General features: G+C 42.1%; 1 protein-coding gene across 2 annotated transcripts in view; it reads right to left on the bottom strand.

Annotated features, from left to right (window-relative positions):
* SRGAP1 (SLIT-ROBO Rho GTPase activating protein 1) overlaps nucleotides 1–24,904 on the bottom strand; it is a 321,179-nt gene that overhangs the window by 138,134 nt on the left and 158,141 nt on the right. For both annotated transcript variants that reach the window (XM_066258243.1, XM_066258244.1), the window contains exons 2-3: nucleotides 18,204–18,399; nucleotides 9,678–9,840 (exon numbers count right to left, since the gene is read on the bottom strand). In XM_066258243.1, the coding sequence (XP_066114340.1) occupies nucleotides 9,678–9,840; nucleotides 18,204–18,399 (359 nt within the window). The remainder of the gene's footprint in view (nucleotides 1–9,677; nucleotides 9,841–18,203; nucleotides 18,400–24,904) is intronic.

Raw genomic sequence — 24,904 nt, 5'->3', positions numbered from 1 at the left:
TGAGTAATCTTGGATTTTACTCTGGATACTTTGAGTGTTATGTTATGAGAATCTGGGTCTTGTTTAAACCATATGTAGAATACTGATTTTTTTTAAATCAGGAAACCACCCTGGTTGAATTCAGAATGCAAATTCTGACCAGCCTTTGATGGGTTGCAGTTTCAAATCATTTTCTTCCCAACAGTATTATAGAACTCTTTGGATCTGTCTTGCGTATGTATCATTCAGTGGCCAGTCTGGAACACACACAATGGTCTATCCCTTAGTTTAGTGCCCTTAGTTTAGTGCTCAAAGTCATTGGTAGGTATACTGCTAAAGATGAGACCCAAGGTGAGCCCAGGAGTTAAAAAGAACTTTATGGAATTGCTTTTTTCAATCTTCACCGTCTCTGTAATCTCCCTAGTACTTTGGGTCTCCTGGGACATCCCTTTTCTGACTTCTGTCTCTTGGGAAGTAGAATGCATATGACAGTATTGCTTAAATCCAGCCCTGAAAATCAATACTGGATCTTGTTAAAATGCTTTGAAGTTTCTGTTATGTGGATCACATTCATCTCTGGTTTCTAATATAGATGCAAGTATTCATTATTTACTCATTCAATAAATATTTACTGAACATCTACTGTGCACTGTTTCAGTACACAATAGTAGGTCACTCCCCTCGGGAACTTACATCTAATTTGACGGGAAACAGAAGTGAACAAACATTAAGTAAATATACAATATTTCAGAACGGGATAAGTGCTATAGAGGAAAATAAAGATAGAACAAGGAGGCAGGGTATAGACTTTTACTCAGAGTGAGGTGAGAGACAAGAGAGTGAGCAAAGGTGTATGGTATCTGCTCGAAGTTGAAAGGATTGTTTTCCTATTTCTATATTTGACTAGTCATTTCAAAGACAGCTTGGGAGGTGAGGCAGTTGGAGAACATGTGCAAGCTGCTACCCTGCTCAGCAGTCCCCCGATTTCATGTATGTTCTATTTAATCATCCTCATACTATATACACAAAGCATACTCTTCAAGTGTACCTGGAGAAAAGGCTCATTCTCTGTGAATAAGCAGCATTTGGGGCTGAATTAGTTCATGAATATAGTTTCCCTACTTCTTTACAGTAAATACTGACTGGTGAACTCTGGGCCATTTCTTTCAGTGTTTAGTTTATAATACATAATTGTTTTCTTGTGTGTCCTATACCATACACTCATTATAAAAAGCCAGAAATTACAGATAATAGAAGATAATGAAATAATGAAGAGATCGCCATTTAAGATAATTTTGGTCCATACACATCCAGATATATATTTATGGTGTATATATATATACCATAAATAAGTTTCAAGTGCTTCTTGACAACTGTTCTCAGTGTAATTATGGGTTCAACTACTGACAGGAGTGTTGGTAATACCAAATCATGCTGCAGGATGTTGGACAAAATGTCCAACTTAGCCAACATCAGGTTTTTAAAAATGAGATCACTTTCCAAGGCAACACACACACACACGTATCATCTGCTTAGTGTCCTCTGTAAAAGTCTTGGAGAAAGCGTTTGTGCTATGGTGCACACTCTCATCTCGTAACTCACCAGCTAAATCTATACCCAGGTGTGTCACACACGTCCTGCTGTCACTCAGCAGCACCGAACACTGTGGCATATTGAGCCCTTACTGTGTGCCAGCCATCCTGATTAGCAATTTATAAATATAAATTACAAGTATAAATAAAATATTTCAGAAACCTACACCTTTGTAGGAAATGACTGTGGTTCTGGCCTGACCTGTGGTGGCACAGTGGATAAAGTGTTGACCTGGAATGCTGAGGTTGCCAGTTCGAAACCCTGCACTTGTCTGGTCAAGGCACATATGGGAGTTGATACTTCCTGTTCCTCCCCCTTCTCTCTCTCTCTCTCTCTCTCTCTCTCTCTCTCTCTGTCTCTCTCATTCTCTCTTCTCACTAAAATGAATAAATTAAATAATAAATAAATAAAAGAATAACTTTAAACCTGACTTGTGATGGCACAGTGGATCAAGCATCAACCTGGAATGCTGAGGTCGCCGGTTCAAAACCCTGGGCTTGGCCCTGGCCGGTTGGCTCAGCGGTAGAGCGTCGGCCTGGCGTGAGGGGGACCCGGGTTCGATTCCCGGCCAGGGCACACAGGAGAAGCGCCCATTTGCTTCTCCACCCCCCTCTTCCTTCCTCTCTGTCTCTCTCTTCCCCTCCCGCAGCCAAGGCTCCATTGGAGCAAAGATGGCCCGGGCACTGGGGATGGCTCCTTGGCCTCTGCCCCTGGCGCTAGAGTGGCTCTGGTTGTGACAGAGCGACGCCCCAGAGGGGCAGAGCATCGCCCCCTGGTGGGCAGAGCATCGCCCCTGGTGGGCGTGCCGGGTGGATCCCGGTCGGGCGCATGCAGGAGTCTGTCTGACTGTCTCTCCCCGTTTCCAGCTTCAGAAAAATACAAAAAACAAACAAACAAACAAACAAACAAAAAAAAACAAACCCTGGGCTTGCCTGGTCAAGGCACATATGGGAATTGATGCTTCCTGCTACTCCCTCCTTCTCTCTCTCTCTATCTCTCTCTCTGTCTCTCTTCTCTAAAATGAATAAATAAATAAATAATAATTTTTAAAAAAAGGTATAAAAAAGAAATGAGTGTGGTTCTGATATATTTCTAGGGAAATGAGCTACCCAGAGGGTCCATAAAACTCAAGAGAAGCAGCAAATAGTGTTAGCTTGAACTTTTCTCACTTATTTTTCCAGGCCCCATCAATAATTAAGCTGTCTCCAGAGTCCACCAGCATACCATTTAATTCTTCTGCTACATTGCACTAAAATGCTTTGAAAAAGTTCCTCTGTTATATTATTTACTACTGTTGCATCAGCATACTAAATCACATGTGGTAGCTCTCTGCTAAAAAACAATCACTTTATTTTCCAGGGGTCAGGTACTCATTGGTAAATCACAGCCATGGCCCTCTTCATTCCACAAAGGCAAAAGGCAAACATTTCATCAAGAGCTTGAAATCTGAATACCACCCTTTTACCTAATAATTCTACTTCACGGGATGTAGTATAAAGAAAGAAAGCAAACACAGACATGTGAAAGATTTAGATGTCCAAACAACAGGAAACTAACAAGGCCGTGCAGACAGTAAACACTATGCAAGCATCAAGCATCCTGTTTTAAAAGACTGTTTCCAGACATGAGAATATTTAGAATATTTTACACAAAAAGGGCTGGTTCCCAAGGTATATGCAATGAAATTTCAATTTTCTAACATACATATATATGTATGCTTATATACTGTACATACATGTTTAACATATAAATATTGAAAATAGACTAACATATTTCTAGTAGTTCGTGTTAATATGGGTATTCTTATTTCCATTTTTATATTTTTAGTGCTTTCTAAATTTCTACAGTGAATAGATATTTTTATGTTAAAAAATAAAGAGGTTCTTTTTCTTTCATATATATCAGTAGTTTTCAGAATGAAGGGCCCTTTCCTTCAAAACAAGGTTGGAGCCACCAAGACCTATAGTAAACTGGTATCTTTTACTTATATATTAAAGCATCTGTCTGAATATTAACTTATTTTAAAAGATCTAACTGGAAACAAAGCATTTGCCCCCCCATGAAATGTCTTTGTTTTCCTTTATATTTGGGGTATTTAAAAAGAACATGATAGGCTCTGATCAAAATAAAAAATGATTACACATTTCCAAAACTTCCTAGTAATCTGTCATCCTTCCTTTCAAATTAAGCCACACAATCAACAATACCAAAGTGGGTTAATTTAATTCTTGGGAGTCTGATTCTGATAACCTATGGCATTTACACCAAAGTGGGGTAATTCTCAGTGGTTTGGGGCCAGTCTCTGCTGCTTTGAATCCCTATAAACTCAGATGCCTGACAGATTTTGCTGCTTTATTCAGAACTATTGTCCTTCAGGATTTTCATAATAAATAAATAGGGCCAAGAACAATCAATTATGAGAAATTCTGACCTATACATTGAGTATCACCTCTAGTTATCACCAAAGAACACCAAGAATCATAGTAACTATGAACCATCTAAAACATATGGGCAAAGACAAGAATATATATGCCAGTTGACCTGGCTCTACAATTTGTACCTCTCAGCCTTTCGCTTCCCCATCCCTGAAATGTGGATTTTAATACCTGTTCACTGGGCAGCTCTGAGAATGTGTGAGGTAATGTGTAGAAAATGCAGAGCACAGTGCTTGGTGCAAAGTTAAAATTCATTAAGTGGTAGCACACAGAGTCTTTATTACTGAAGAAGAAACAAAATAAATTATATTCATGCACATACTTGTGCAAACCAAGGAAGGATTAAAAACATTAATAATTGGAAAACAACCCATGGGGAAATGACAGACTTCAAGACAATTTAAAACACAGAGATAATTTAGCATATTCAAATGATGCTCCCTCTAAACTACATACTTCTATTAATATTCTTAAAATTGGTAAATCAGATCATGTGATAAGGTGCTTAAATAAAGTGATTACTGCAACCTGGCTGTGGTCCTTCCTGCAACCCTGACTGCTGACATCAATTACTTGTGTGTGTATATGTGTGTGTGTGCGTGTGTGCATGCGCGCTTGCGCTTGTGTGTGTGTGTGTGCGCGCGCACGTGTGTGTGGCACGTGAACTGCACATTTTCTGGCTGTGGCTTCAAACCAGATGCAGAACACTCTCTTTCAGCATGAGTCATGGAAAGAAGGCAGCAACATCTCATCACTCCAGGAGGCAGGGCTGGAAAACTGAGCAGAGGCATCCCACTAACCCTTGTTCTTTGGGAGAGAAGTGAGAACTGATAATGAAGCAAACCCATGTGTACAAGGAGTCTCCAATTTCTGACCTTCTAAAAAGTCAAAGCAGAACTTAAGAGAGTAAAAGCAGAATCCTACTCTGTCCACACATAACAAAGAGCCTGGAACCGAATAATGTTATTGCTGAATGGATGAACAAATCAGTGAAGCCGCAAAGCTAAGGCTCTCCTTGTGAAACAGCTTTGGGGGAACTGAGAGGCTCTAGAGGTGGATCAACACAGGTATTCACTGGGCCATTCTCTGATTTCCCACTAATTGTTGAAATGTGAGGACTAAAATTTTAATTCAGCTGCAAGCCAGGATGTTGTGAGGGCATTTCTTGGAGTCCACTTACAATGATGGGTTGGAACTTCCTAACAAGTGATGTAGAAATGACTGGTGATGATCACTGGATGTGATCATCAGAGTGTGCCACATATTCTCCTTAGGAGGAGGACACACTTCGGATAACGTCCAGTGTAATCTGACATCACATGCTTATTGCGGTATGTGGAATAAGTGTCCACAATACAGATAATAATAAAGATAACAGCTAAAAGTCAGGACTGACTAAGTCCAGACACTGGGCTAAGTGGCTTTCCATGTATGACTCATGGATCCTCCATACAAGTATTTGAAATAGATTGTTATATCTACTTTATACCTGGAAACTGAGCCTTAAGAGGTTTACAAATACTTCTGAGTCCACACAGCTACTAACAGTGGCAAAGCTGAGATTCACACCTACAATATCTGAGTCAGAACCTCAAAGATGAATCGCTGTGTTATTCTGACCAACAGCCTTCATTTACAACTTTAAAGGTCTAAATCTGAAATAATTAATATTTAAATAATTGGGTATTGTTTTTATTTTTAAAAAGCTTGACTTTTTCTACCTGTTGAAAACTTTATCAAGTGGAGGCAACTATTTCTGTAACTGGTTTTGATGTGATTTAAACTTTAAGTCTTATTTGTGTGTGTGTATGTGTGTGTGTGTGTGTGTGTGTGTGAGAGAGAGAGAGAGAGAGAGAGAGAGAGAGAGAGAGAGAGACAGGAACAGATTGGACAGGAAGGGAGAGAGATGAGAAGCACCAGTTCTTCATTGTGGCACCTTAGTTGCTCATTGATTGCTTTCTCATATGCACCTTGACCTGGGGGGGGGGGGAGGATCCAGCCGAGCCAGTGACCCCTTGCTTCAGCCAGCGACCTTGGGCTCAAGCCAGTGACCTTTGGGCTCAAGCCAGCAAGCATGGGGTCATGTCTGTGATCCCACACTCAAGCAGGTAACCCCGCACTCAAGCCAGTGACCTCTGGATTTCAAACCTGGGTTCTCTGCCTACCAGGCTGATGCTCTATCTACTGCATCACCACCTGATCAGGCTAAACTTTAAGTCTTAAAGCTGTTCCCTATACCTATGCATAGAATTAGGTGATCCTATATACGTTTTCTTGATTATTAAATCCATTTGGTTACAAAAACCTTCCCAGAATTATCTGCTCCAAACTCTTTGTTTGACACAACAGATTGGTAAAGGACTCTCTACGACTGACGGAATTGAATAAGGTACAGCTGTGTGCAGAGGCAGACCCTGCCAAGTGCATCTACCTGGACCTCCATACAGATGGGGGTCGTTCTGAGAAATGAGGAAGTCTTACAATCCTCTCCCAAGAACAGTGTTATGCTAAGAACTCCAGAGAAGTTCTATAGGTCACTTCAGACCGGCTCTGATGACTTATTTCTATTCTGATAGAACCATATGCTGGAAGAACTGGAAAAAGGAAGATTAGTGATAGAAAAAAGAAGCAGTAAAGACTAGTCTTGCTTTTCTTTTCTTTTTCTTTTTTGTATTTTTCTGAAGCTGGAAATGGGGAGGCAGTCAGACAGACTCCCGCATGTGCCTGACCGGGATCCACCTGGCATGCCCACCAGGGGGCGATGCTCTGCCCATCCGGGGCGTCACTCTGTCGTGACCAGAGCCACTCTAGCACCTGGGGCAGAGGCCAAGGAGTCATCCACAGTGCCCAGGCCATCTTTTGCTCCAATGGAGCCTCGGCTGCGGGAAGGGAACAGAGAGACAGAGAGGAAGGAGAGGGGGAGGGGTGGAGAAGCAGATGGGCGCCTCTCCTGTGTGCCCTGGCCGGGAATCGAACCCGGGACTTCCGCACGCCAGGCCGACGCTCTACCACTGAGCCAACCGGCCAGGGCCCTTGCTTTTCATTCTAAAGGGACTTAAACATTTTGTTAGATACAAGTTCTGGCTTCTTGTTCTTTCAGATGACAGATGTGTCTCAATGGGCTGATCAGGCTCTTCAATAACCTCCGGTCTTTCCCTTTTACCCTTTGTTCTCATTCTTTCTTTTCCAGCAATAATATCCATGAAAAGGTGGGGTGTGGCATCTGCTGGGTTTTCTTGAGGAAGGCAGAATTTGATACCTATCATTGCAAAAACTTAACTTTCCAGTGGTCAGCAATGGTCAGAAGACTGTTCACCCACTAAATGCCAAAGTAACCAGGACTCCTCTACAAATAGGTGATTTTCAAGAACTGCAATTCTTTGAGTCCCAAAAGATCTAGATAAGAAGAAAATTCTAGGTAGCCAACAAGCAAGTGTGTGTGTGTGTGTGTGTATGTGTGTGTGTGTGTGTCTTTACTGTAGTTCTCTAGACCTTTCCTTCAAGAGCCAGGAACTCATTTCCCCAACCTTCGGGAATATAAACTGCTGCCGGTTAAAACTCACACCTTTCTGAGACTTATCCTCCAGAAAAGGGACCTGCCTCACCCCAAGATCATTGAGCCCTTCCCCTAGGGCAGCTCAAGAGCAATGACTGAAAAACAAAGACGAGGCCCTTTGCCTAGACAGGAGACAAAAAATGAGACACCCCAAAGGACCGCCCCAGGTGCAGAGCTTCTACAGGGTCAGTTTCCTCTCTGCCCAGATCTGCCTCCCTCACTCCCTCAGAGACAGCAGCGCTCTCCTCAATCTCCTCTATCACCTCCGAAGGTCACCAAGCAAGTCAGCAGAAGAGCTGGCATTCAAATCCAAATCCACCTAACTCTCAGCTCCAGGCTCTATCATTTTATCAAGCCCTTGACTTTGATGTACAAAATACAAATCTAACATCTGAGCAAGACATAGAGTCCCTTTCTATAGAACCATCCTTTCCAGCCTCACATCCCATCACTCATGCATAGATAACTCCTGGTCCAGTCACATCAAACTCTTCCCTATTCCTGAACATGTCATGCTTTGCTTCCTCTGGGCCAGGTCACTGTCCCTGTCTGCTGGACGACCACCTCCCACAGATCTCACTTCAAGTGTTCCCTCTACTGTGAAGCGTTTTCTTCAAGCTCCCACAGTCCTGTCTCCCTTTAGCATGGTAACTGTTAATTATTGTAATGAGTTCCCTGCAGGCAGAGACATGTCTTTTAAGCTCTGCTTCCCCAGCCAGGCTTTTTAAAGATGTTTTGTTCAATGGATAAATAAATGAACTCAATTAAGGTGCTGGTTCCAAAGGCCCTGGCTGAATGGTTGCCAGCATCCCCCTGACTGGGAAGCAAATAGCGCCAACTAAATCTCTACAAACTGTGACCACCTGGAACACAAGGATCCGTTTTTCTTCATTTATACAGCTTTTCCAAGACCTAACAACATCTCCTGCTCATAGAAGATGCTCAAGAACAAAAGCAAAAACAAACCATTGACCAAATGAGGTCATGGCTCGGTCTAAGCAGTATTTTTAAAATCTCCACTTTTAAAGATACATAGGGTATTCTTGTATTTATTTCCTTCCTAATATGTTCTTAGTTCTAAATTTTTAACATTTCTTCTTTGTTTGAAACATCCTCCCTCTCCCATTTACTGAAGCAAAAGATGACTTGGAGTTTGCTAAATTCCATTTCTAGGTCAGAAATCAAATCTAATGTGGATACATCAAACATGACTAAGAAATCTTCCAGCTGGCCTGCTTAACACTACATCTTTGTTTCCAGAGGCCCCTCTGAACATAAATGCGTCATTAACATACATGTTGGCTTTTTCTCCACTTTCTGAAACTAATTACTGAATAGAGGTACAGATATTGGTGTAGACAACAAACACCACTAGTATGAAGCTGAGGCGAAGGTGGAAGAACTCCTGTCTCACAAACATAAAAGCTGAAAGCCAATCTAATTGGGCAAGTAGCTGCATTCTCTACACAGAAAATGGTCCAATTTTGTTATTGTTCTCAACAACAACAAAAGTTCAAACAACAGATATATTGCTGAGAGCTGGCTGAGACTAGTAACAGTGATAAGAAGCCTTAAAAGCCCCATTTCTTCTTCTTTTTAAAAAGGATTTGGAAAGGAGGAAGCTCTCTGGCCTGTGAGGGAGAGAATTTTCTGTGCCCTGTGGAAATATTTGCATGTCACTCCATCACAGCCTCCTCTGCGGGTCTGGTGGGAGTAAGAGACCGTGATAACATTTTCCCGAGAGAGCCGCACATCCGTTTATCTTGTTCCTCACAAGTTTCTGATCAGGCATGAGCCCAAGGAACAGACTGGAAGGTTTTTCCTCTGTGTTCTGGTTTTTCAAAACTGCAGTCCGTTCCTGAGGACAGAGGTACAAACTGGCATATAAATCTCAAAATTCTGTTCACAGCGCTTAGGTCACAGGTTCAGTGATTTAACTTTGCAAGTACGCTTGCTCAGGCTTCCCTTTTAATTAAAATACCAATTCATTTATTTCTTCACCTACTATTTTACTGAGTCCAGTTAAGTAATCAAGACACCAGCCCCTTCTCAGTCATGGTTATAGGCAGAGCAGCTATGAGCAAGCACAGCAGGGCAGGATTGATGGAGGGTACCTTTTTAAACATCCTGGTGGAGTCCTCGCTTATCTGCATGAACCGCATAATCACATTGTTCAGATAGATGTCACTCAAGGTTGCATGATCTTTGCTTTCTCTCCTCACTTGGTTCAGGAGCAAATACCAGCAGTTCACAGGAGACAGCAAGTTCTGGTCCTTCCTAAGAAATGAACAAAGACAGAATTACCATCCGTTTCAAAACTGCACCAACCAGCTGAGGGAAGACACCAAGGCAAACTAGGAGCCACAGGGGACAGGTTTTGTCACTATTCTTTCCACTCTGGTTATTGCTCATACCAGGACACAGAACAGCCAGAATAGGCTTCCTGGCTGTGAGGGCCCAGAGCCAGCTATTTCTAGGCCTGGAAGGAAAAACTTAGACCAAGAACACTGGTCAAAAACTCCTCTCCTGAAAAGGGCAAAGGGACCATGCAGAATACTCAGGCAGGCCTTCAGCTTTAAACACTCCATTGAAGAAAGCCGTTCATGTTTATAAAAAATGTCTAGAGACTACTGTCTCACAGGCAGATGTGGTTTGCCACTGCGCACAAAGTCAGCTTTGAATGTTCAGTCTGTAGGGAATGAGATTTGGCTAGGTATGCTTTCCACAGAACATAAACTTGAGGGTTATTTATTAATAACCCCTGACCCATAACCTCCAGCCTCCCCAAAAGAATCAGAACTTTATAGCATTGTCTCAAGGCTCGTGAATAGAACCAAGAAGTTTGCTGGCTTTTATAACTTGTCACACGTCCTGTTTAAACCCAGTAAACTCTTTCAGATTTCTAACTGTTTCTTGTTTATTCTAGATAATAAAGCTAAAAGAAAATATAAACAACAAGAGAAGATTTGTAAAAAAAAATCTTAAAAACTATGAACAAAAGCAGTGACCAATAGGGACGTTACTGCTTAAAAAAAAATTAAAAGTGCAAAGTTTTGTGTGTGTTTTTGTTTTGTTTTGACATTAAAATCTAACTGTAAAATGAAAAAGAATGGAATAGAATGTTTATCCTAACTCAGGGACAGAAGTGCTATTTTTTTATCAGACATCTTATCCTTCTATTTTATTCATGATCCTTTATAACTCTGAATATTAAGTAAATTAAAAAAGAAATCATTGAGTTGGCTCTTTTTGCCAATAAGCCCCTCAGATTCAGGACTTAACACTGCATTAACTCAAAATCCTCTCTAGAAAAAAGAGGAAGTAGAGGATGGGGAAGAATGGGTGTAGGGGCAGAAACCCCTGATGCAGGGTCTTACCGCTGTACCCCCAGAGAAGTCACCCCCCCACCTGGCTGGCATTCTGAGAATAACTTCTCCCACCAGGAGGACCCCGTTTTTTTTCCTCAAAAGGCTCAAGCAAAGGGCAGTGGCTTTGCAGCAGACGAACAGAGCCTTTCTACTGACAGTCTCTACCCAACCCAAGAGGTGAATGTTAGCTTATTGTATTAACTACTATGTATAGCCTTTACATTGAAATGGCCCATAAATTCTTTAAGAACATTTCATACATTTTTTTTGTTTCCTTAGTGCCCTGTCCATAATAAGCATTAAATAATTTGGCCAAGATCACATAGCTGGTAAGTGGTCATTCTGGGAACTGAACCTAGACAGAAACAGAAGTGGATAAAAACATAGTATATATCTCATATTATTATTTTTTTTTAATTTTTAATTTTTATTTATTCATTTTTAGAGAGGAGGGAAGGAGAGAGAGAGAGAGAGAGAGAGAGAGAGAGAGAGAGAGAGAGAGAAAGGGGGGAGGAGCAGAAAGCATCAACTCCCATATATGCCTTGACCAGACAAGTGCAGGGTTTTGAACCGGTGACCTCAGTGTTCCCAAGTCAACACTTTATCCACTGCGCCACCAGAGGTCAGGCCGTATCTCATATTATTATGGAGATTATTTGAGTTAATATACATACAGGGGGTACTCAGGTTACAACACAGTTCTGTTCCTATAACAGTGATGTAACCTGAATTTTGGTGTATGTTGAAACATACTGTAGCCTAAGTCACTTATATATCTTAACAGTTGTAAAATCATAATCTAGAATATGAAAACACAACTAAGCCAAAGAGAAAGGAAAAGAACATAAATATACTGTATAATAGTAACAGAAAAAATAAGTGTAAAAATAATTCCTTACCTTTCGTCCTGTGGTTGGCATGCACACTGGAAGGGGCATTGCAAGGTAAGAGAGAGTGACCTATTGGGAGGAGGGGCTGGAGAGGCAGGAGAACCTGCAGAAGGTGCTGGAGATACTGGGTCAGGTGCATCAGGATTGCCTAAGGAACATGCAGGAGATGCTGGAGATGATTCTACCTGCACTACAGGTGTTTCATCTGGAGAAGCCACTGATGTAGAGGGTTACAGGATCTGTTGCAGCCTCTCTACCTGCTTAAAAAATTGTTTCAGCTAGTCTGGAACTAGTTCACCCCCGTAGTCCGTAAGTACAGCACTAACAGCATAAGCTGAAACACTCACATCTCAATTTCTTAAAGTTTTTATGGGAGTGAGTGTCATAAACTCAAAATGTCATACGTCAAGACTGTCATAACGCAAGGACCCTCTGTATTTAAAATGCTAACTAAAATACCTTTGGCTCATATTAAGTACTATATAAAGTTGGCTCTTTTTATCCAGGGTTTGCTCTAAAGACTTACACACACTAACTCAATCTTTACACTACCATTTAAGGCAGAGATTCTTTATATCCCCTCTGTCAATGACAGAACTGAAGCTTAGCAAGGCAAGTGATTTGCTAAAGATCAAAGCTAGTGTCAAAGAGTCTTTTTTAAAAAAATTTCTCATTATATATTTTTAATTGAATTTATTGCAATGATATTGGTTCACAAAACCATACAAGTTTCAAGTGGACAATTCAGTGAAACATCATTTGCACACTGCACCATCCACTCATTTTCCCATTTATACCCCCTTATTTCCCCTTTGCCACCCCCCTTTTCCCTCTGGCTATTGCCACACTGCTGTCTGTGTCTATGTGTTAGGGGTGTGTGTATATGTATCTATTTATTTCTATAGCCATATCATCTATATCTATATCTCTCTATATATGTTTTAATCTGCTCACCTTCTTTCATCCAAACCCCTCCCCCCTCTCCTCTGACAGCTGTCAGTGTGTTTCCTACGTCCATACTTTTGTTTCTATTTTGTTCACCAGTTTAGTTTGTTCACTAGATTCCACATATAAATGAGATCAGATAGTATGGCTTATTTCACTTAGCATAAAAATCTATGAGTCCATCCATACTGTTGCAAAAGGAAAGATTTCCTTCTCTTTTACAGCTGAGTAGCATTCCATCATGTAAATATACCAGTTTTTATCCACTCATCTACTGATGGACACTTGGGCTGTTTTCAGGTCTTGGCTACTGTAAATAACACTGCAATGAGAATAGGGGTGCATAAATTCTTTTTAATTAGTGTTTCAGGTTTCTTCAGATATATTCCCAGAAGTAGGGTGTCAGAGAGTCTTTGTGTCTAGGGAGGCTGATCCAACCCTTGGTGTTTGTACTCTGTATTGGCAATGTTAGACAAAAGACTGTCCTACACTATAAGCATCCCCAAACTGAGTAAGGGCTAGACTCCAAAGTACAGCTTAAATGATTTGTAAAGTTACAGAGCTGACAACTTACTATATGGTGAAGAGGAGAAGCCCTGGCTGGTTGGCTCAGTGGTAGAGCGTCGGCCTGGCGTGCAGAAGTCCTGGGTTCGATTCCCGGCCAGGGCACACAGGAGAAGCACCCATCTGCTTCTCCACCCCTCCTCCTCTCCTTCCTCTCTGTCTCTCTCTTCCCCTCCCACAGCCAAGGCTCCATTGGAGCAATGGTGGCCCCAGGCACTGAGGATGACTCTGTGGCCTCTGCCTCAGGTGCTAGAATGGCTCTGGTTGCAACAGAGCGGCGCCCCAGATGGGCAGAGCAACGCCCCCTGGTGGGCGTGCCGGGTCGATCCCGGTCGGGCACATGCGGGAGTCTGTCTGCCTCCCCGTTTCCAACTTCAGAAAAATACAAACAAAACAAAACAAACCAAAACAAAAAAAAAAGAGAAGAAATATTCTGTGTAGACCCCATGCAACCAATCACATCAAGAACTTTGTCAAGATTCTTATTTAGTGGCCATAAAGTCTCATTTACAAGTTAGGAAACAAGGCTTAGAAAGGTTAATTTGCCCTGGCTGGTTGGCTCAGTGGTAGAGCATCGGCCTGGCGTGCAAGGGGTCCCAGGTTCGATTCCAGGCCAGGGCACATAGGAGAAACGCCCATCTACTTCTCCACCCCTCCCCCTCTCCTTCCTCTCTCTTCCCCTCCCGCAGCGAGGCTCCATTGGAGCAAGGATGGCCCCGGCACTGGGGATGGCTCCTTGGCCTCTGCCCCAGGCACTAGAGTGGCTCTGGTCGCAATAGAGCGATGCCCCGGAGGGGCAGAGCATTGCCCCCTGGTGGGCAGAGCGTCACCCCCTGGTGGGTGTGCCGGGTGGATCCCGGTCGGCCGCATGCGGGAGTCTGTCTGACTGTCTCTCCCCATTTCCAGCTTCGGAAAAATACAAAAAAAAAAAAAAAAAAAAAAGAAAGGTTTAATAATTTTACCAAAGGCATGAAGTAGAGTCAGTATTCAAATGGGGTCTGTCTGACCATCTACCCCCAAGTTTGACTGAGATATAATATACCATATATTATTATCCTGAGATATAATAATATACATCACTGTATAAGTTTAAGATGTACAGCATAATGATCTGACTTACATATACTGTAATATGATTACCTGTTTGACTCTTTAATAAAGCCTGTTTTTGAGTTTCGCCTGATCCTGGTTTGTCCTTTCTGTATACTTATTATCCATCTATCTTTAGTCCCATTATCAATGATAAACTTACGCAAGTTAAAGAACGTTCTAAGTTGCTTATCTTTTGAAGAAAATTAGTGAACAAACCAGGAGAGACAATAAGAGACAACTATCCACTAAGGGACCAGGCTAAGGTGCACGGGCCTGTGCATGTTTTCAGTTCACAACCAACTGCCAAGTACAGAACACAGAGGGTGACATTTTAAAATATTTACTGAATTGATGAGTAAGCTGTCTTCTTATTTGCAATCACTTTAAAAAGGAACAGTTACTATAAATGCAAATGTAGTACTGGCTCCAGTTTCCTCTTTCTAGCTCCAGTCTCTGTCAAGTACATTTGACATTTGTTTGCCCTGGAAATCATCACCAAGATTTATTTCTATCCTGGACCAAGACTAGAGGTTAAACTCATCCAAACAAAGTAAAGGTATTCCCTATGCAGACTAGTTTTGCATTTGCTTCTGCAGAAGTACCCCAGGAATAGTTCCCGTCCTCTGTTTTATGTGGGATCCGAATACCCGAAGCAGTGTAAAATGGGACTGCAAGCCAATAGTGAAGGCAAAGTTGCGGATCTCTGACTCCTTCTCCAATATGGAGCCGGCTGAGCAGACCTAACTGCCACCCCGTGCAGGTAGACAGACAGTTCTTGGTTTCATCACTTCACTGAGATAGTTCTACTGGTCCTGATCCTAGGCTGGGATAAAATGCAATAGGGTTGGTGGTGGAGAAGCCCTCAGTTCTAACTCTGTACCTTGCTGTGGCCTCATCGTCTGTCCCCACGTGGGCCTAAAGAGTAGGTACAGCTGCCAATTTGGTTTTCAGTTCCTTCTTCCTCTTCTGTCCCTTGGAAATTCCCCTTACTTTGCTGAGTTTGGTTATACATTGAAAAAAAAAATCCATTATATTTGAATCAGAATTTCTCGGAGTTTTGTGGCAGAAATATTTTTCAGTTTACCTAGTCTGCTGCATTTCCAGAAATGCAAGTGCTGCCTTTTTACTATCTCCTAAACAGGTCTACTTCTACCTGCAGTGCGGCTAGTTCACACCGTCACGGTGTGAGCCCTACATGTCTCCCTCTTGATGACAGTGCCCTCCGGTGTGAAAGCCGATCCATGGTATTTGTCGTCATTTTATTTTTTTAATTATTTTTTATTTTATTTTATTTATTCATTTTTAAAGAGGAGAGCAAGACAGAGAGGGAGAGAGAGGAGAGAGAGACAGAGAGAGAGAAGGGGGGAGGAGCTAGAAGCATCAACTCCCATATGTGCCTTGACCAGGCAAGCCCAGGGTTTCAAACCAGCGACCTCAGCATTTCCAGGTCGACACTTTATCCACTGTGCCACCACAGGTCAGGCCATTTGTCGTCATTTTAAAATGCAGGTCTGAGCTGGTCATCCTTCTACTTACAACTCTCCAAAGGCTTCTTATGCCCTTGGGATGAAATCCAAACTGTTAGTATGATTTATCGGCTTCAATGACCTGACACAATTTACACCTGTAGCCACATAACTCACCACCTCACTACTCATTCTCATAAGATTGCTTTCTGTTCTGCAAAGGTGTCCTACACCCCTTCCCTCTGGTCCCTTATGCATGAAGTTCCCCTTGCTGGGAACACCCTGCTCTGGTCCCTGAAATGGCCAGCTAGTCCTCCAGGTCTTCACTTATGTACATTATTACTTCTTCCAGCACCTCCCCCTGACCTCCCCTTCCCCACCCTACAGGTAACATTTCCAACAGGCTGGTTCCTGACAGCCTGGGCTCAGCCCTGTTGTAGCACTGTGTACTCTACTGCAGTTGTTTGCATTCTTGTCTCTTTGTGTTTCTAGGATTTATTACAAAGTAAATTTCAGTATGAGAAAAACTTGTAGGTATTTTTTAAACAAATGAAGTACAAATAATAAAAGGTTTCACTACACTCCATCATAAGCATTTTACCAAAGACCCTTGTTTTAAGTCGGTCTCAACTGCAATGATCATAAACATGATGTATATGGGGTGGAGGGACTAAGCTGAAGCAACCCTTATAGCTTATCTTCCTAGAAAATCACTGCAGAAATCCTGAGGTCTCAGCTTAAACAATCAGCTATTTAAAATTTGCCCATCCCTCACCAGCTTCAGCATGGGGTTACCAGCTTGAATATGGGATCACACACATGACCCCATGGTCACTGACTTGAGCTCAAAGGTCACTGGCTTGAAGCCCAAGGTCACTGGCTTGAGCAAGGCATCACTGGCTCAGCTGGAGCCCCCAGGTGAAGGAACATATGAGAAAGCAAACAACTAAGGTGCCGCTACGAAGAATTTATGCTTCTCATCTCTTTCCTTTTCTGTCTGTCCGTCTCTCTCTCACTTAAGTAAAATAAAATAAAATAAAATAAATAAATTTGCCCATTCAACCTGGAGAGTATTATGCTAAGTGAAATAAGCCAGTCAGAGAAAGATAAGTATCATATGATTTCATTTATATGTGGAATCAAATTAACAAAATAGAAATAGACTCACAAATACAGAGAACAGACTGACAGCTGTCAGAGGGGGATAGATTAAGCAAAGAAAAAAAGATCATAAACACAGACAACAGTGTGGTGTTTACGGGAGGGAAAAGGAAGTGGGGGAGGTAGAAGAGGATGAAGGGGGATAGATGGTGATGGAGGGAGACCTGAGTTGGGGTGGTGAGTGCATGGTGCAGTGTACAGATGATGTGTTATGGAATGGTGCACCTGAAATCTATGTAGTTATTAACCAATATCATCCTAATAAGGTTCATTTTAAAAATTTTCCCATCCAAATATCTACCTGTGGCAGATATTAACTCCTAGTTTTCTGTAATCAAGAAGTTTATAAAGAACATAAACTTTAGCCTGATCTGTGGGGGCTCAGTGGATAAAGTGTCGACCTGGAACGCTGAGGTCGCTGGTTTGAAACCCTGGGTTTGCCTGGTTAAGGCACACATACAAAAAGCAATGAGTTGATGCTTCCCACTCCCCCTTCCCTCCATCCTTTCTCTCCTCTCTCTAAAATCAATAAATAAAATCTAAAAAAAAAAGAACATAAACTTCATATTCTTAATATAGTTAGTTACCAATGATACATAGTTATTGGGAAGACAAAAGTGTGAGAATACTTTTTATTTTTACAGGAACAGAGAGACAATCAGAGAGAATGATAGATAGGGACAGACAGACTAGAACGGAGAGAGATGAGAAGCATCAATCATTAGTTTTTCATTGCAGCACCTTAGTTGTTCATTGATTGCTTTCTCATATGTGCCTTGACCGCGGGCCTTCAGCAGACCAAGTAACCCCTTGCTCGAGCCAGTGACATTGGGTCCAAGCTGGTGAGCTTTTTTTTGTTTTGCTCAAGCCAGATGAGCCAGCGCTCAAGCTGGTGACCTCAGGGTTTCGAACCTGGGTCCTTCCGCATCCCAGTCTGACGCTCTATCCACTGCGCCACCACCTGGTCAGGCAGAATACTTTTAATTTAAGATGTGATAAATTGATGCTTATAAATGCATATGGTTGCCCTTATCCGTGGGGATATGCCAATCAATAACTTATCAGATAAAAATGGAAAATTCTGAAGACAGCAAGGGTAGTGAAAAGGTAAGACAGCACCATAGAAAGGTGAATCTGAGCCAAGTCCCTCTTACTTGTACTGCTGATGATCCTTAGTGCTTCTTGTTTTCGCCATGAACCTTTCTGCTAACTTCTCTAGATTCCGAGAATATTCTGTCTCAATTTCGGCTTTCTTCCGGAAGAAATCTTGCAGGTCCTGGAGAAGCTGCACTCGCATCTCTGTTTGCTGCTCCAGGCATTTTTGTTGTTCTACCAGTTGAGCTCGAATTTCTAAGGAGAGAAGAGAATCTGCATGATGATTTCATGAAAAGTACTGAGGTGTGCTAGTATGTATAAGATATAAGTAACAAATCCTATTATACATTTAGCTCTGTATTGGCTTTTTATGAGATCACCATGTCCAGGTTGGTTCTTTAAATGAGGTATCTACTGACCCTTTAAGCGAATGAGACAAGCCACTGGAAAGAATGTAATAAATTAGAACAGAAACATGGGTTTACATTTGCAATGCCACGAACATGTATGGAGCTATGAAGGGGAAAAAATTAAAGCCTTTAGATAACAATCTGTAACATGTGATATCTTTGGGTAGCTGAGTGTATTGTAATTTTTTCAATAGCATTATACCTCATCTAAATGGCAAAGAAGTGAGCATCATGTCTTCGGGACTCTGAACCATCACACATTTGCCAGTTGGCACATATGGACACTGACATCTGGTAATTTTTATGTAGTATATAAATTTCTTGTTTGTAAAACACATAGTTTCAGGTTTGTAGAGATGCTGTGCCTAAAAATAATTTCTTTCCACATCCAAATAATCCATTCACAATGGGACAATTCTTGTATTCCATTTTATTTTTTTGTTTATCAAGGGCTGACTCTCCCCTGTTATACATTGTTCAAACGAATAGCCTTATCAGCACATAATTCCAATAGGAATCTTTTGACAATTTTAATACATCAGGGACACGAGGTTAGTCATTTAGGGATTTAGCAAAAACACAAAAGCAGAGTGTGTCCTGTAAAACTATCTGCAAATGACTGTAACAATGAAACGTGTTTTGGAAAATGAGATACAGTAACTAACAACTACTGATTTGTTTTTCTTCTAAGATCCAGGGCTAACCTCTAAAGACAAGAATATTCATATTGGAAAAATTGTTTTACTTCATCTTTCCCAGTGCATAATCTCTAAAAGTGAGTGCTGAATCTAAGTTAGTGGAGTTAACAGAGATTGGTGTCCAAATAACACCTCTCCAATTTCTATTATTTTTCAATAGAGAATGACTGAGCTGATGACATATATGCATAACACTTGCTCATGTTTTTCTTTCCTTTTTATTGAATTTATTGGGGTGACACTGGTTAACAAAATTATACAGGTTTCAGGCGCACGATTCTTCACACACCACCTACACACTGTATTGTGTGTTCACTCTGCCAAGTCAAGTCTTCATCCATCACCATTTATGCCCCTGTACCCTCCCTCCACCCCTGCCTGCCTGCCCATGGCAATCACCAAACTGTGTCCGTGTTGTTGTTTTTGTTGTTGTTGTTTTGTTTTTGAGAGAGAAAGAGGGAGGAAGGAAGAGAGAGAGAGAGAGAGAGAGAGAGAGAAAGACAGGGACAGACAGACAGGAAGGGAGAGTGATGAGAAGCATCAACTCATGGTTACTGCACTTTAGTTGTTTACTGATCACTTTCCCATATGTGCCCTGACCGGGGGACTCCAGCTGAGCTAGTGACCCCTTGCTCAAACCAGCGACCTTGGGCTCAAGCCATAGACCATGGGGTCATGTCTATGACCCCACACTCAAACTGGCGATCCCATGCTCAAGCAGGATGAGGCCGTGCTCAAGTTGGAAACCTCGGGGTTTCCAACCTGGACCATCAGTATCCCAAGCTGATGCTCTATCTACTGTGTCACCATCTGGTCAGGCTGTCCATGTTTAATTAAGCTCATTAACAACAGGGTGGTCAAGTTCTGAAGAAGGAGTCAGGAAATTCACTCAATTTACTAACAGCTAATAATAATCAAACCCTCTTTTATACCTTATTGAAGTTAAGTACTAGCATGTATAGCATGCACCTATTTTACAAATACGAAACTGTGGTCTACGGAGGTTAAATATATACTTTATCTAGGGACTTCAGGTAGTAAGTGGCAACCCTGGGACCTCTAACCCAGGTCAGATAAATAGACATTTTAGGGCAAAACTGTTTCTGAGGAACCTTGATAGAAGATAGTGGAGTATTTCTCAAGTGTCCTCTCTTAGTTTTCCCCCACTTCTAGTTTGGAGGATCCTATTATTACTCTCATGGAAATGAGGTGAATACAAGAGTGAAGACATTACTATAGGCTTTTTCCTTTTTTTTTTTTTTTTTTTTTTACAGAGACAGAGAGAAAGTCAGAGAGAGAGAGACAGACAGACAGGAACCGAGAGAGATGAGAAGCATCAATCATTAGTTTTTCATTGCACTTTGCGACACCATAGTTGTTCATTGACTGCTTTCTCATATGTGCCTTGACCGTGGGCCTTCAGCAGACTGAGTAACCCTTTGCTTGAGCCAGAGACTTTGGGTCCAAGCTGGTGAGCCTTGCTCAAACCAGATGAGCACGCACTCAATCTGGCGACCTTGGGGTCTCGAACCTGGGTCCTCTGCATCCCAGTCTGATGCCCTATCCACTGTGCCACCACCTGGTCAGGCTATTATAGGCTTTTAACTACCATGAACAGGATCTGGTTTTTAGTCAATCAAAGCAAGTGTTTTTCAATACAGTATTATTGTATTCATGTCTGCCAAACTCTTTTACATATATATATATACATATACACACACACAAACACACACACACAGAATTTTTTTTTTACAGGGACAGAGAGACAGTCAGAGAGAGGGACAGACAGAGACAGAGAGAGATGAGAAGCATCAATCATTGGCCCCTTGCTGCGACACCCTAGCTAGTCATTGACTGCCCTCCCATACGTGCCTCGACTGTGGGCCTTCAGCATACTGAGTAACCCCTTGCACGAGCCAGTGACCTTGGGTCCAAGCTGGTGAGTTTTTGCTCAAACCAGATGAGCCTGTGCTCAAGCTGGCGACCTCGGGGTCTCGAACCTGGGTCCTCCACATCCCAGTCCAATGCTCTATTCACTGCGCCACCACCTGGTCAGGCCAGAAATATTTTTGTTAAAAAAATAAATAAATAAAGGGTAGGAGTGTTTCTCATTCAGGAATCCCAGTAAGTCTTTCAAGATTTAGTAATTTTAGCACATCTTGCTGTATGAAGAGAAAATAAATCAATCAGCTTAGGCTGTCAGCTAGTTTTCTCTGTTATGTGTGTGTGTGTATGTTTAAGCTGCCTTAATGCCAAATAAGAAATGAAAGTGGCTGAGAGTACAAATCTCATCAGGTGCATACAAAAACTAAATGGCTTCCTTCTTCAGTCTAATTCTTAGAGAGTCTCTTGCTTGCTTCCTTCAGGGTTAAAAATCAAGAATGAGGGAGTTTTATGAAGGAAGACTGTATTTCAACAGTTAAAAGCTCATCCTCATTTTGCAGGGAGTAACCACTACTTCACAGTATCTATAATTTTCCAATCAAAATAGGATATTGCCAGCATTTATAATAGTGAAGATATGCAGGGGCAGAATGTATTGTTGAGAGAAAATAAAATGTGCTCCAAAAACTGGAGAAAAAGAATCTCTTTGATTACATCTTTAACTTAGAAAAGTTTGGACAAATGAGAAAAAGATAAATTAAAAATAAACAAACAAAAACCTGGCATGCAGACATCCTGGGTTCAATCCCCGGTTAGGGCACACATGAGAATGACCATCTGCTTCTTTTCCCCTCTCTCTTCCTCCTCTCTCTCTTCACCTCCCGCAGTCAGTGGCTTTATTGGCTCAAGTGTTGGCCCCAGGCACTGAGGATAGCTCAGTGCATCAGAGTGTGCCAGCCACAGGTGCTGAGGATAGACTGGTTGATTCAAGCATAGGCCCTAGATGGGGGTTGCCAGGTGGATCCCAGTCAGGGTGCATGCAGGAGTCTGTCTTTCTGTCTCCCCTCCTCTCAAAAAAAAAAAAAAAAGATCATAAGGATAAAATATCAAGATAAAAGTACAGCCATAAGAAATGTCTTGTTAGGCCTAACTGGTGGTGGTGCAGTGAAAGAGCATCAACCTGGGACCCAGAGGTACCAGGTTCAAAATCCTAAACTCATTGGTTTAAGCTGAGGCTCATCCAGCTGGAATGCAGGTTTGCCAGCTTGAGCACAGGGTCACCTGCTTGAGTGTGGGATCATTGACATGATCTCATAGTCAATGGCTTGATCCCAAAGGTCACCTGACCAGGTGGTGGTCCAGTGGATAGAGCATCAACCTGGTATGCAGAGGACCCAGGGTCGAAACCCCAAGATCGCTGGCTTGAACGTGGGCTCACCAGCTTGAGTGTGGGGGTCAATGGCTTGACCGTAGAATCATAGACATGACCCCATGGTCGCTGGCTTGAGCAAGGGGTCACTGGCTCAGATGTAGCCCCCTCATCCCTGTCAGGGTACAGGGCACATATGAGAAAGCAATCAGGCATGACCTGTGATGGCAGGGTGGATAAAGCATTGACTAGGTCGCCAGTTCGAAACCCTGTGCTTGCTCGGTCAAAGGCACATATGGGAGTTGATGCTTCCTGCTCCTTCCCCCTTCTTTCTCTTTCTATTTCTCTCTCTCTCTTCCCTCTCTAAAATGAATAAAAATTTTAAAAAGAAAATAAAGAAAGCATTCAATGAACAACTAAAGTACTACAATTATGAGCTGATGCTTCTCATTTCATCTCTCTCCCTTCCTGTCTGTCATCTCTCACACACAAAAAAGAAAAATCTTGTTAGAAGATAAAATACTTTGGATTCTTCGCTCCACATCAGAGCCTCAAGGCAGTGCAATACAATAGGTCACTTCCATGCACATATGGTAGGGCTTTATTAACATGACCCCACTAGTTCTGCTGCCCTAATAAAGCACTAAAAAATTGAAAAGATTTTAAAATAAATGAGTAAAATGAATGCTTGGTCATATAACTTTTGGTCCACTGCTCAGAAGATATCAAAGCAGCCCGTGGTGCACTTGGTCTCACATTATCAATCCTTGTGATGGGCCCACAGACGGTTACAGAGTATAGCACCACTGTCAGCCCACCACAGAATCATTAGGGCTGGAATGGATGAAAGCATCATATTAGGGAGTGATTTCTAGAAAAATTATTATCCTATTTCTGTAGAAGGAACTGCAATCTCCTTCCTTTCTGCAAATTCTTCAAGGATACTCTTTCAGGGTCCTCTCTATAGCTCCCTGGGATTAGTATTGACCAGCCTTATTTTTCTCTTTTTTTGACTCAAACTTCACATTAAGTTAGTTGGCCAAACCCCTGTTGCTTTCCTATTTCGTGTTAGGCACAATCCTAGGCACTGGAGTTACAAAAACATGTAAGACAGCTTCCTTTCCCTAAGCTGATACTATCAATACACTGAGCCCAGTGCTATTCTGAAGGAAGTGCCAAGAAGCTATGGAAAGAGGAGCTGACTCAGACCATGAGTAAGCTTAGAGTATATAATGCCCTGAAAGATCAGTTACAATCACACAACTGTAACCACCAAGAAAGTGAAATACAGCCCACAGAATAGGGAGAAAATATTTGCAAGTCGTGTATCTAATAAGCAACTTGTAGCTAGAAGGGAGACTTGTATCTGGAATAGGAAAAATATGGATTCATTTGAAACAGTATTGTTAGAGGAGAGCTGTACAGATACCCTGGACCACCAGAAAGATGAACAAGTGGGTCCTAGAGCAAATGAGGCTTGAAAGACTGCTGGAGTCAAACATGACAAACCAAACCTGCCCTGCTTCAGGCACATCATGAGAAGGCAGGGTTCTTTGGAAAAGACAATGCTGGGGAAAACAGAAGGCAGCAGGAAAAGAGGAAGATCAATTATGAGATGGGTTGACTCCATAAAAGAAGCCACAGGCATGAGTCCATGGGAACTGAGAATGGCCATTAAGGACAGGATGCTGTGGGTACTACTCATTCAGAGTCGCGGGAGTCAAAGCTGACTCCACAGCATGTAACACACAGCTAGAATATATAAAGAACTCTTTCATAGTACAAACATAAATAACCCACCTTAAAAATGGGCAAAAGATCTCAACAGAAATTTCTCCAAAGAAGATAGATAAATGGCCAATAGCATCTGAAACGTGGTTCAACATCATTACCATCAAGCAAATGCAGATAAAAAGCACATGAGCTACCACATCATTTCTACTAGGACAGCTATCATCAACAAGACAGATCACAGTGTTGGTGAGGATGTAAAGAAACTAGGAATGTAAAATGGTACAGCCACTTTGGAAAACAATCTGGCTGTTCCTTAAAAGGTTAAATGCCAGGTTAACATAGACTCAGCAAATCCCCTCCCAGGAAGAATGAAACCATATTTTCACACAAAAACTTGTATATAAACGTTTATAGCGGCATTATTCATAACAACTGAAAAGTGGAAACCACCTAAATGTCCATCAACTAATGAAGAGATAAGCAAAATGTGGCCATAAAAAGGAAGGAAGTAGGCCCTGGACAGTTGGCTCAGCGGTAGAGTGTTGGCCTGGCGTGCAGGGGACCTGGGTTCGATTCCTGGCCAGGGCACATAGGAGAATCGCCCATTTGCTTCTCCAGCCCCGCCCCCTCCTTCCTCTCTGTCTCTCTCTTCCCCTCCCGCAGCC

Source organism: Saccopteryx bilineata, chromosome 2 (genome assembly GCF_036850765.1).
Source record: "Saccopteryx bilineata isolate mSacBil1 chromosome 2, mSacBil1_pri_phased_curated, whole genome shotgun sequence".
Lineage (NCBI taxonomy): Eukaryota > Metazoa > Chordata > Mammalia > Chiroptera > Emballonuridae > Saccopteryx > Saccopteryx bilineata.
The sequence above is the reverse complement of the archived record's forward strand: the minus strand, read 5'-3'. Positions and strand labels throughout refer to the sequence as shown.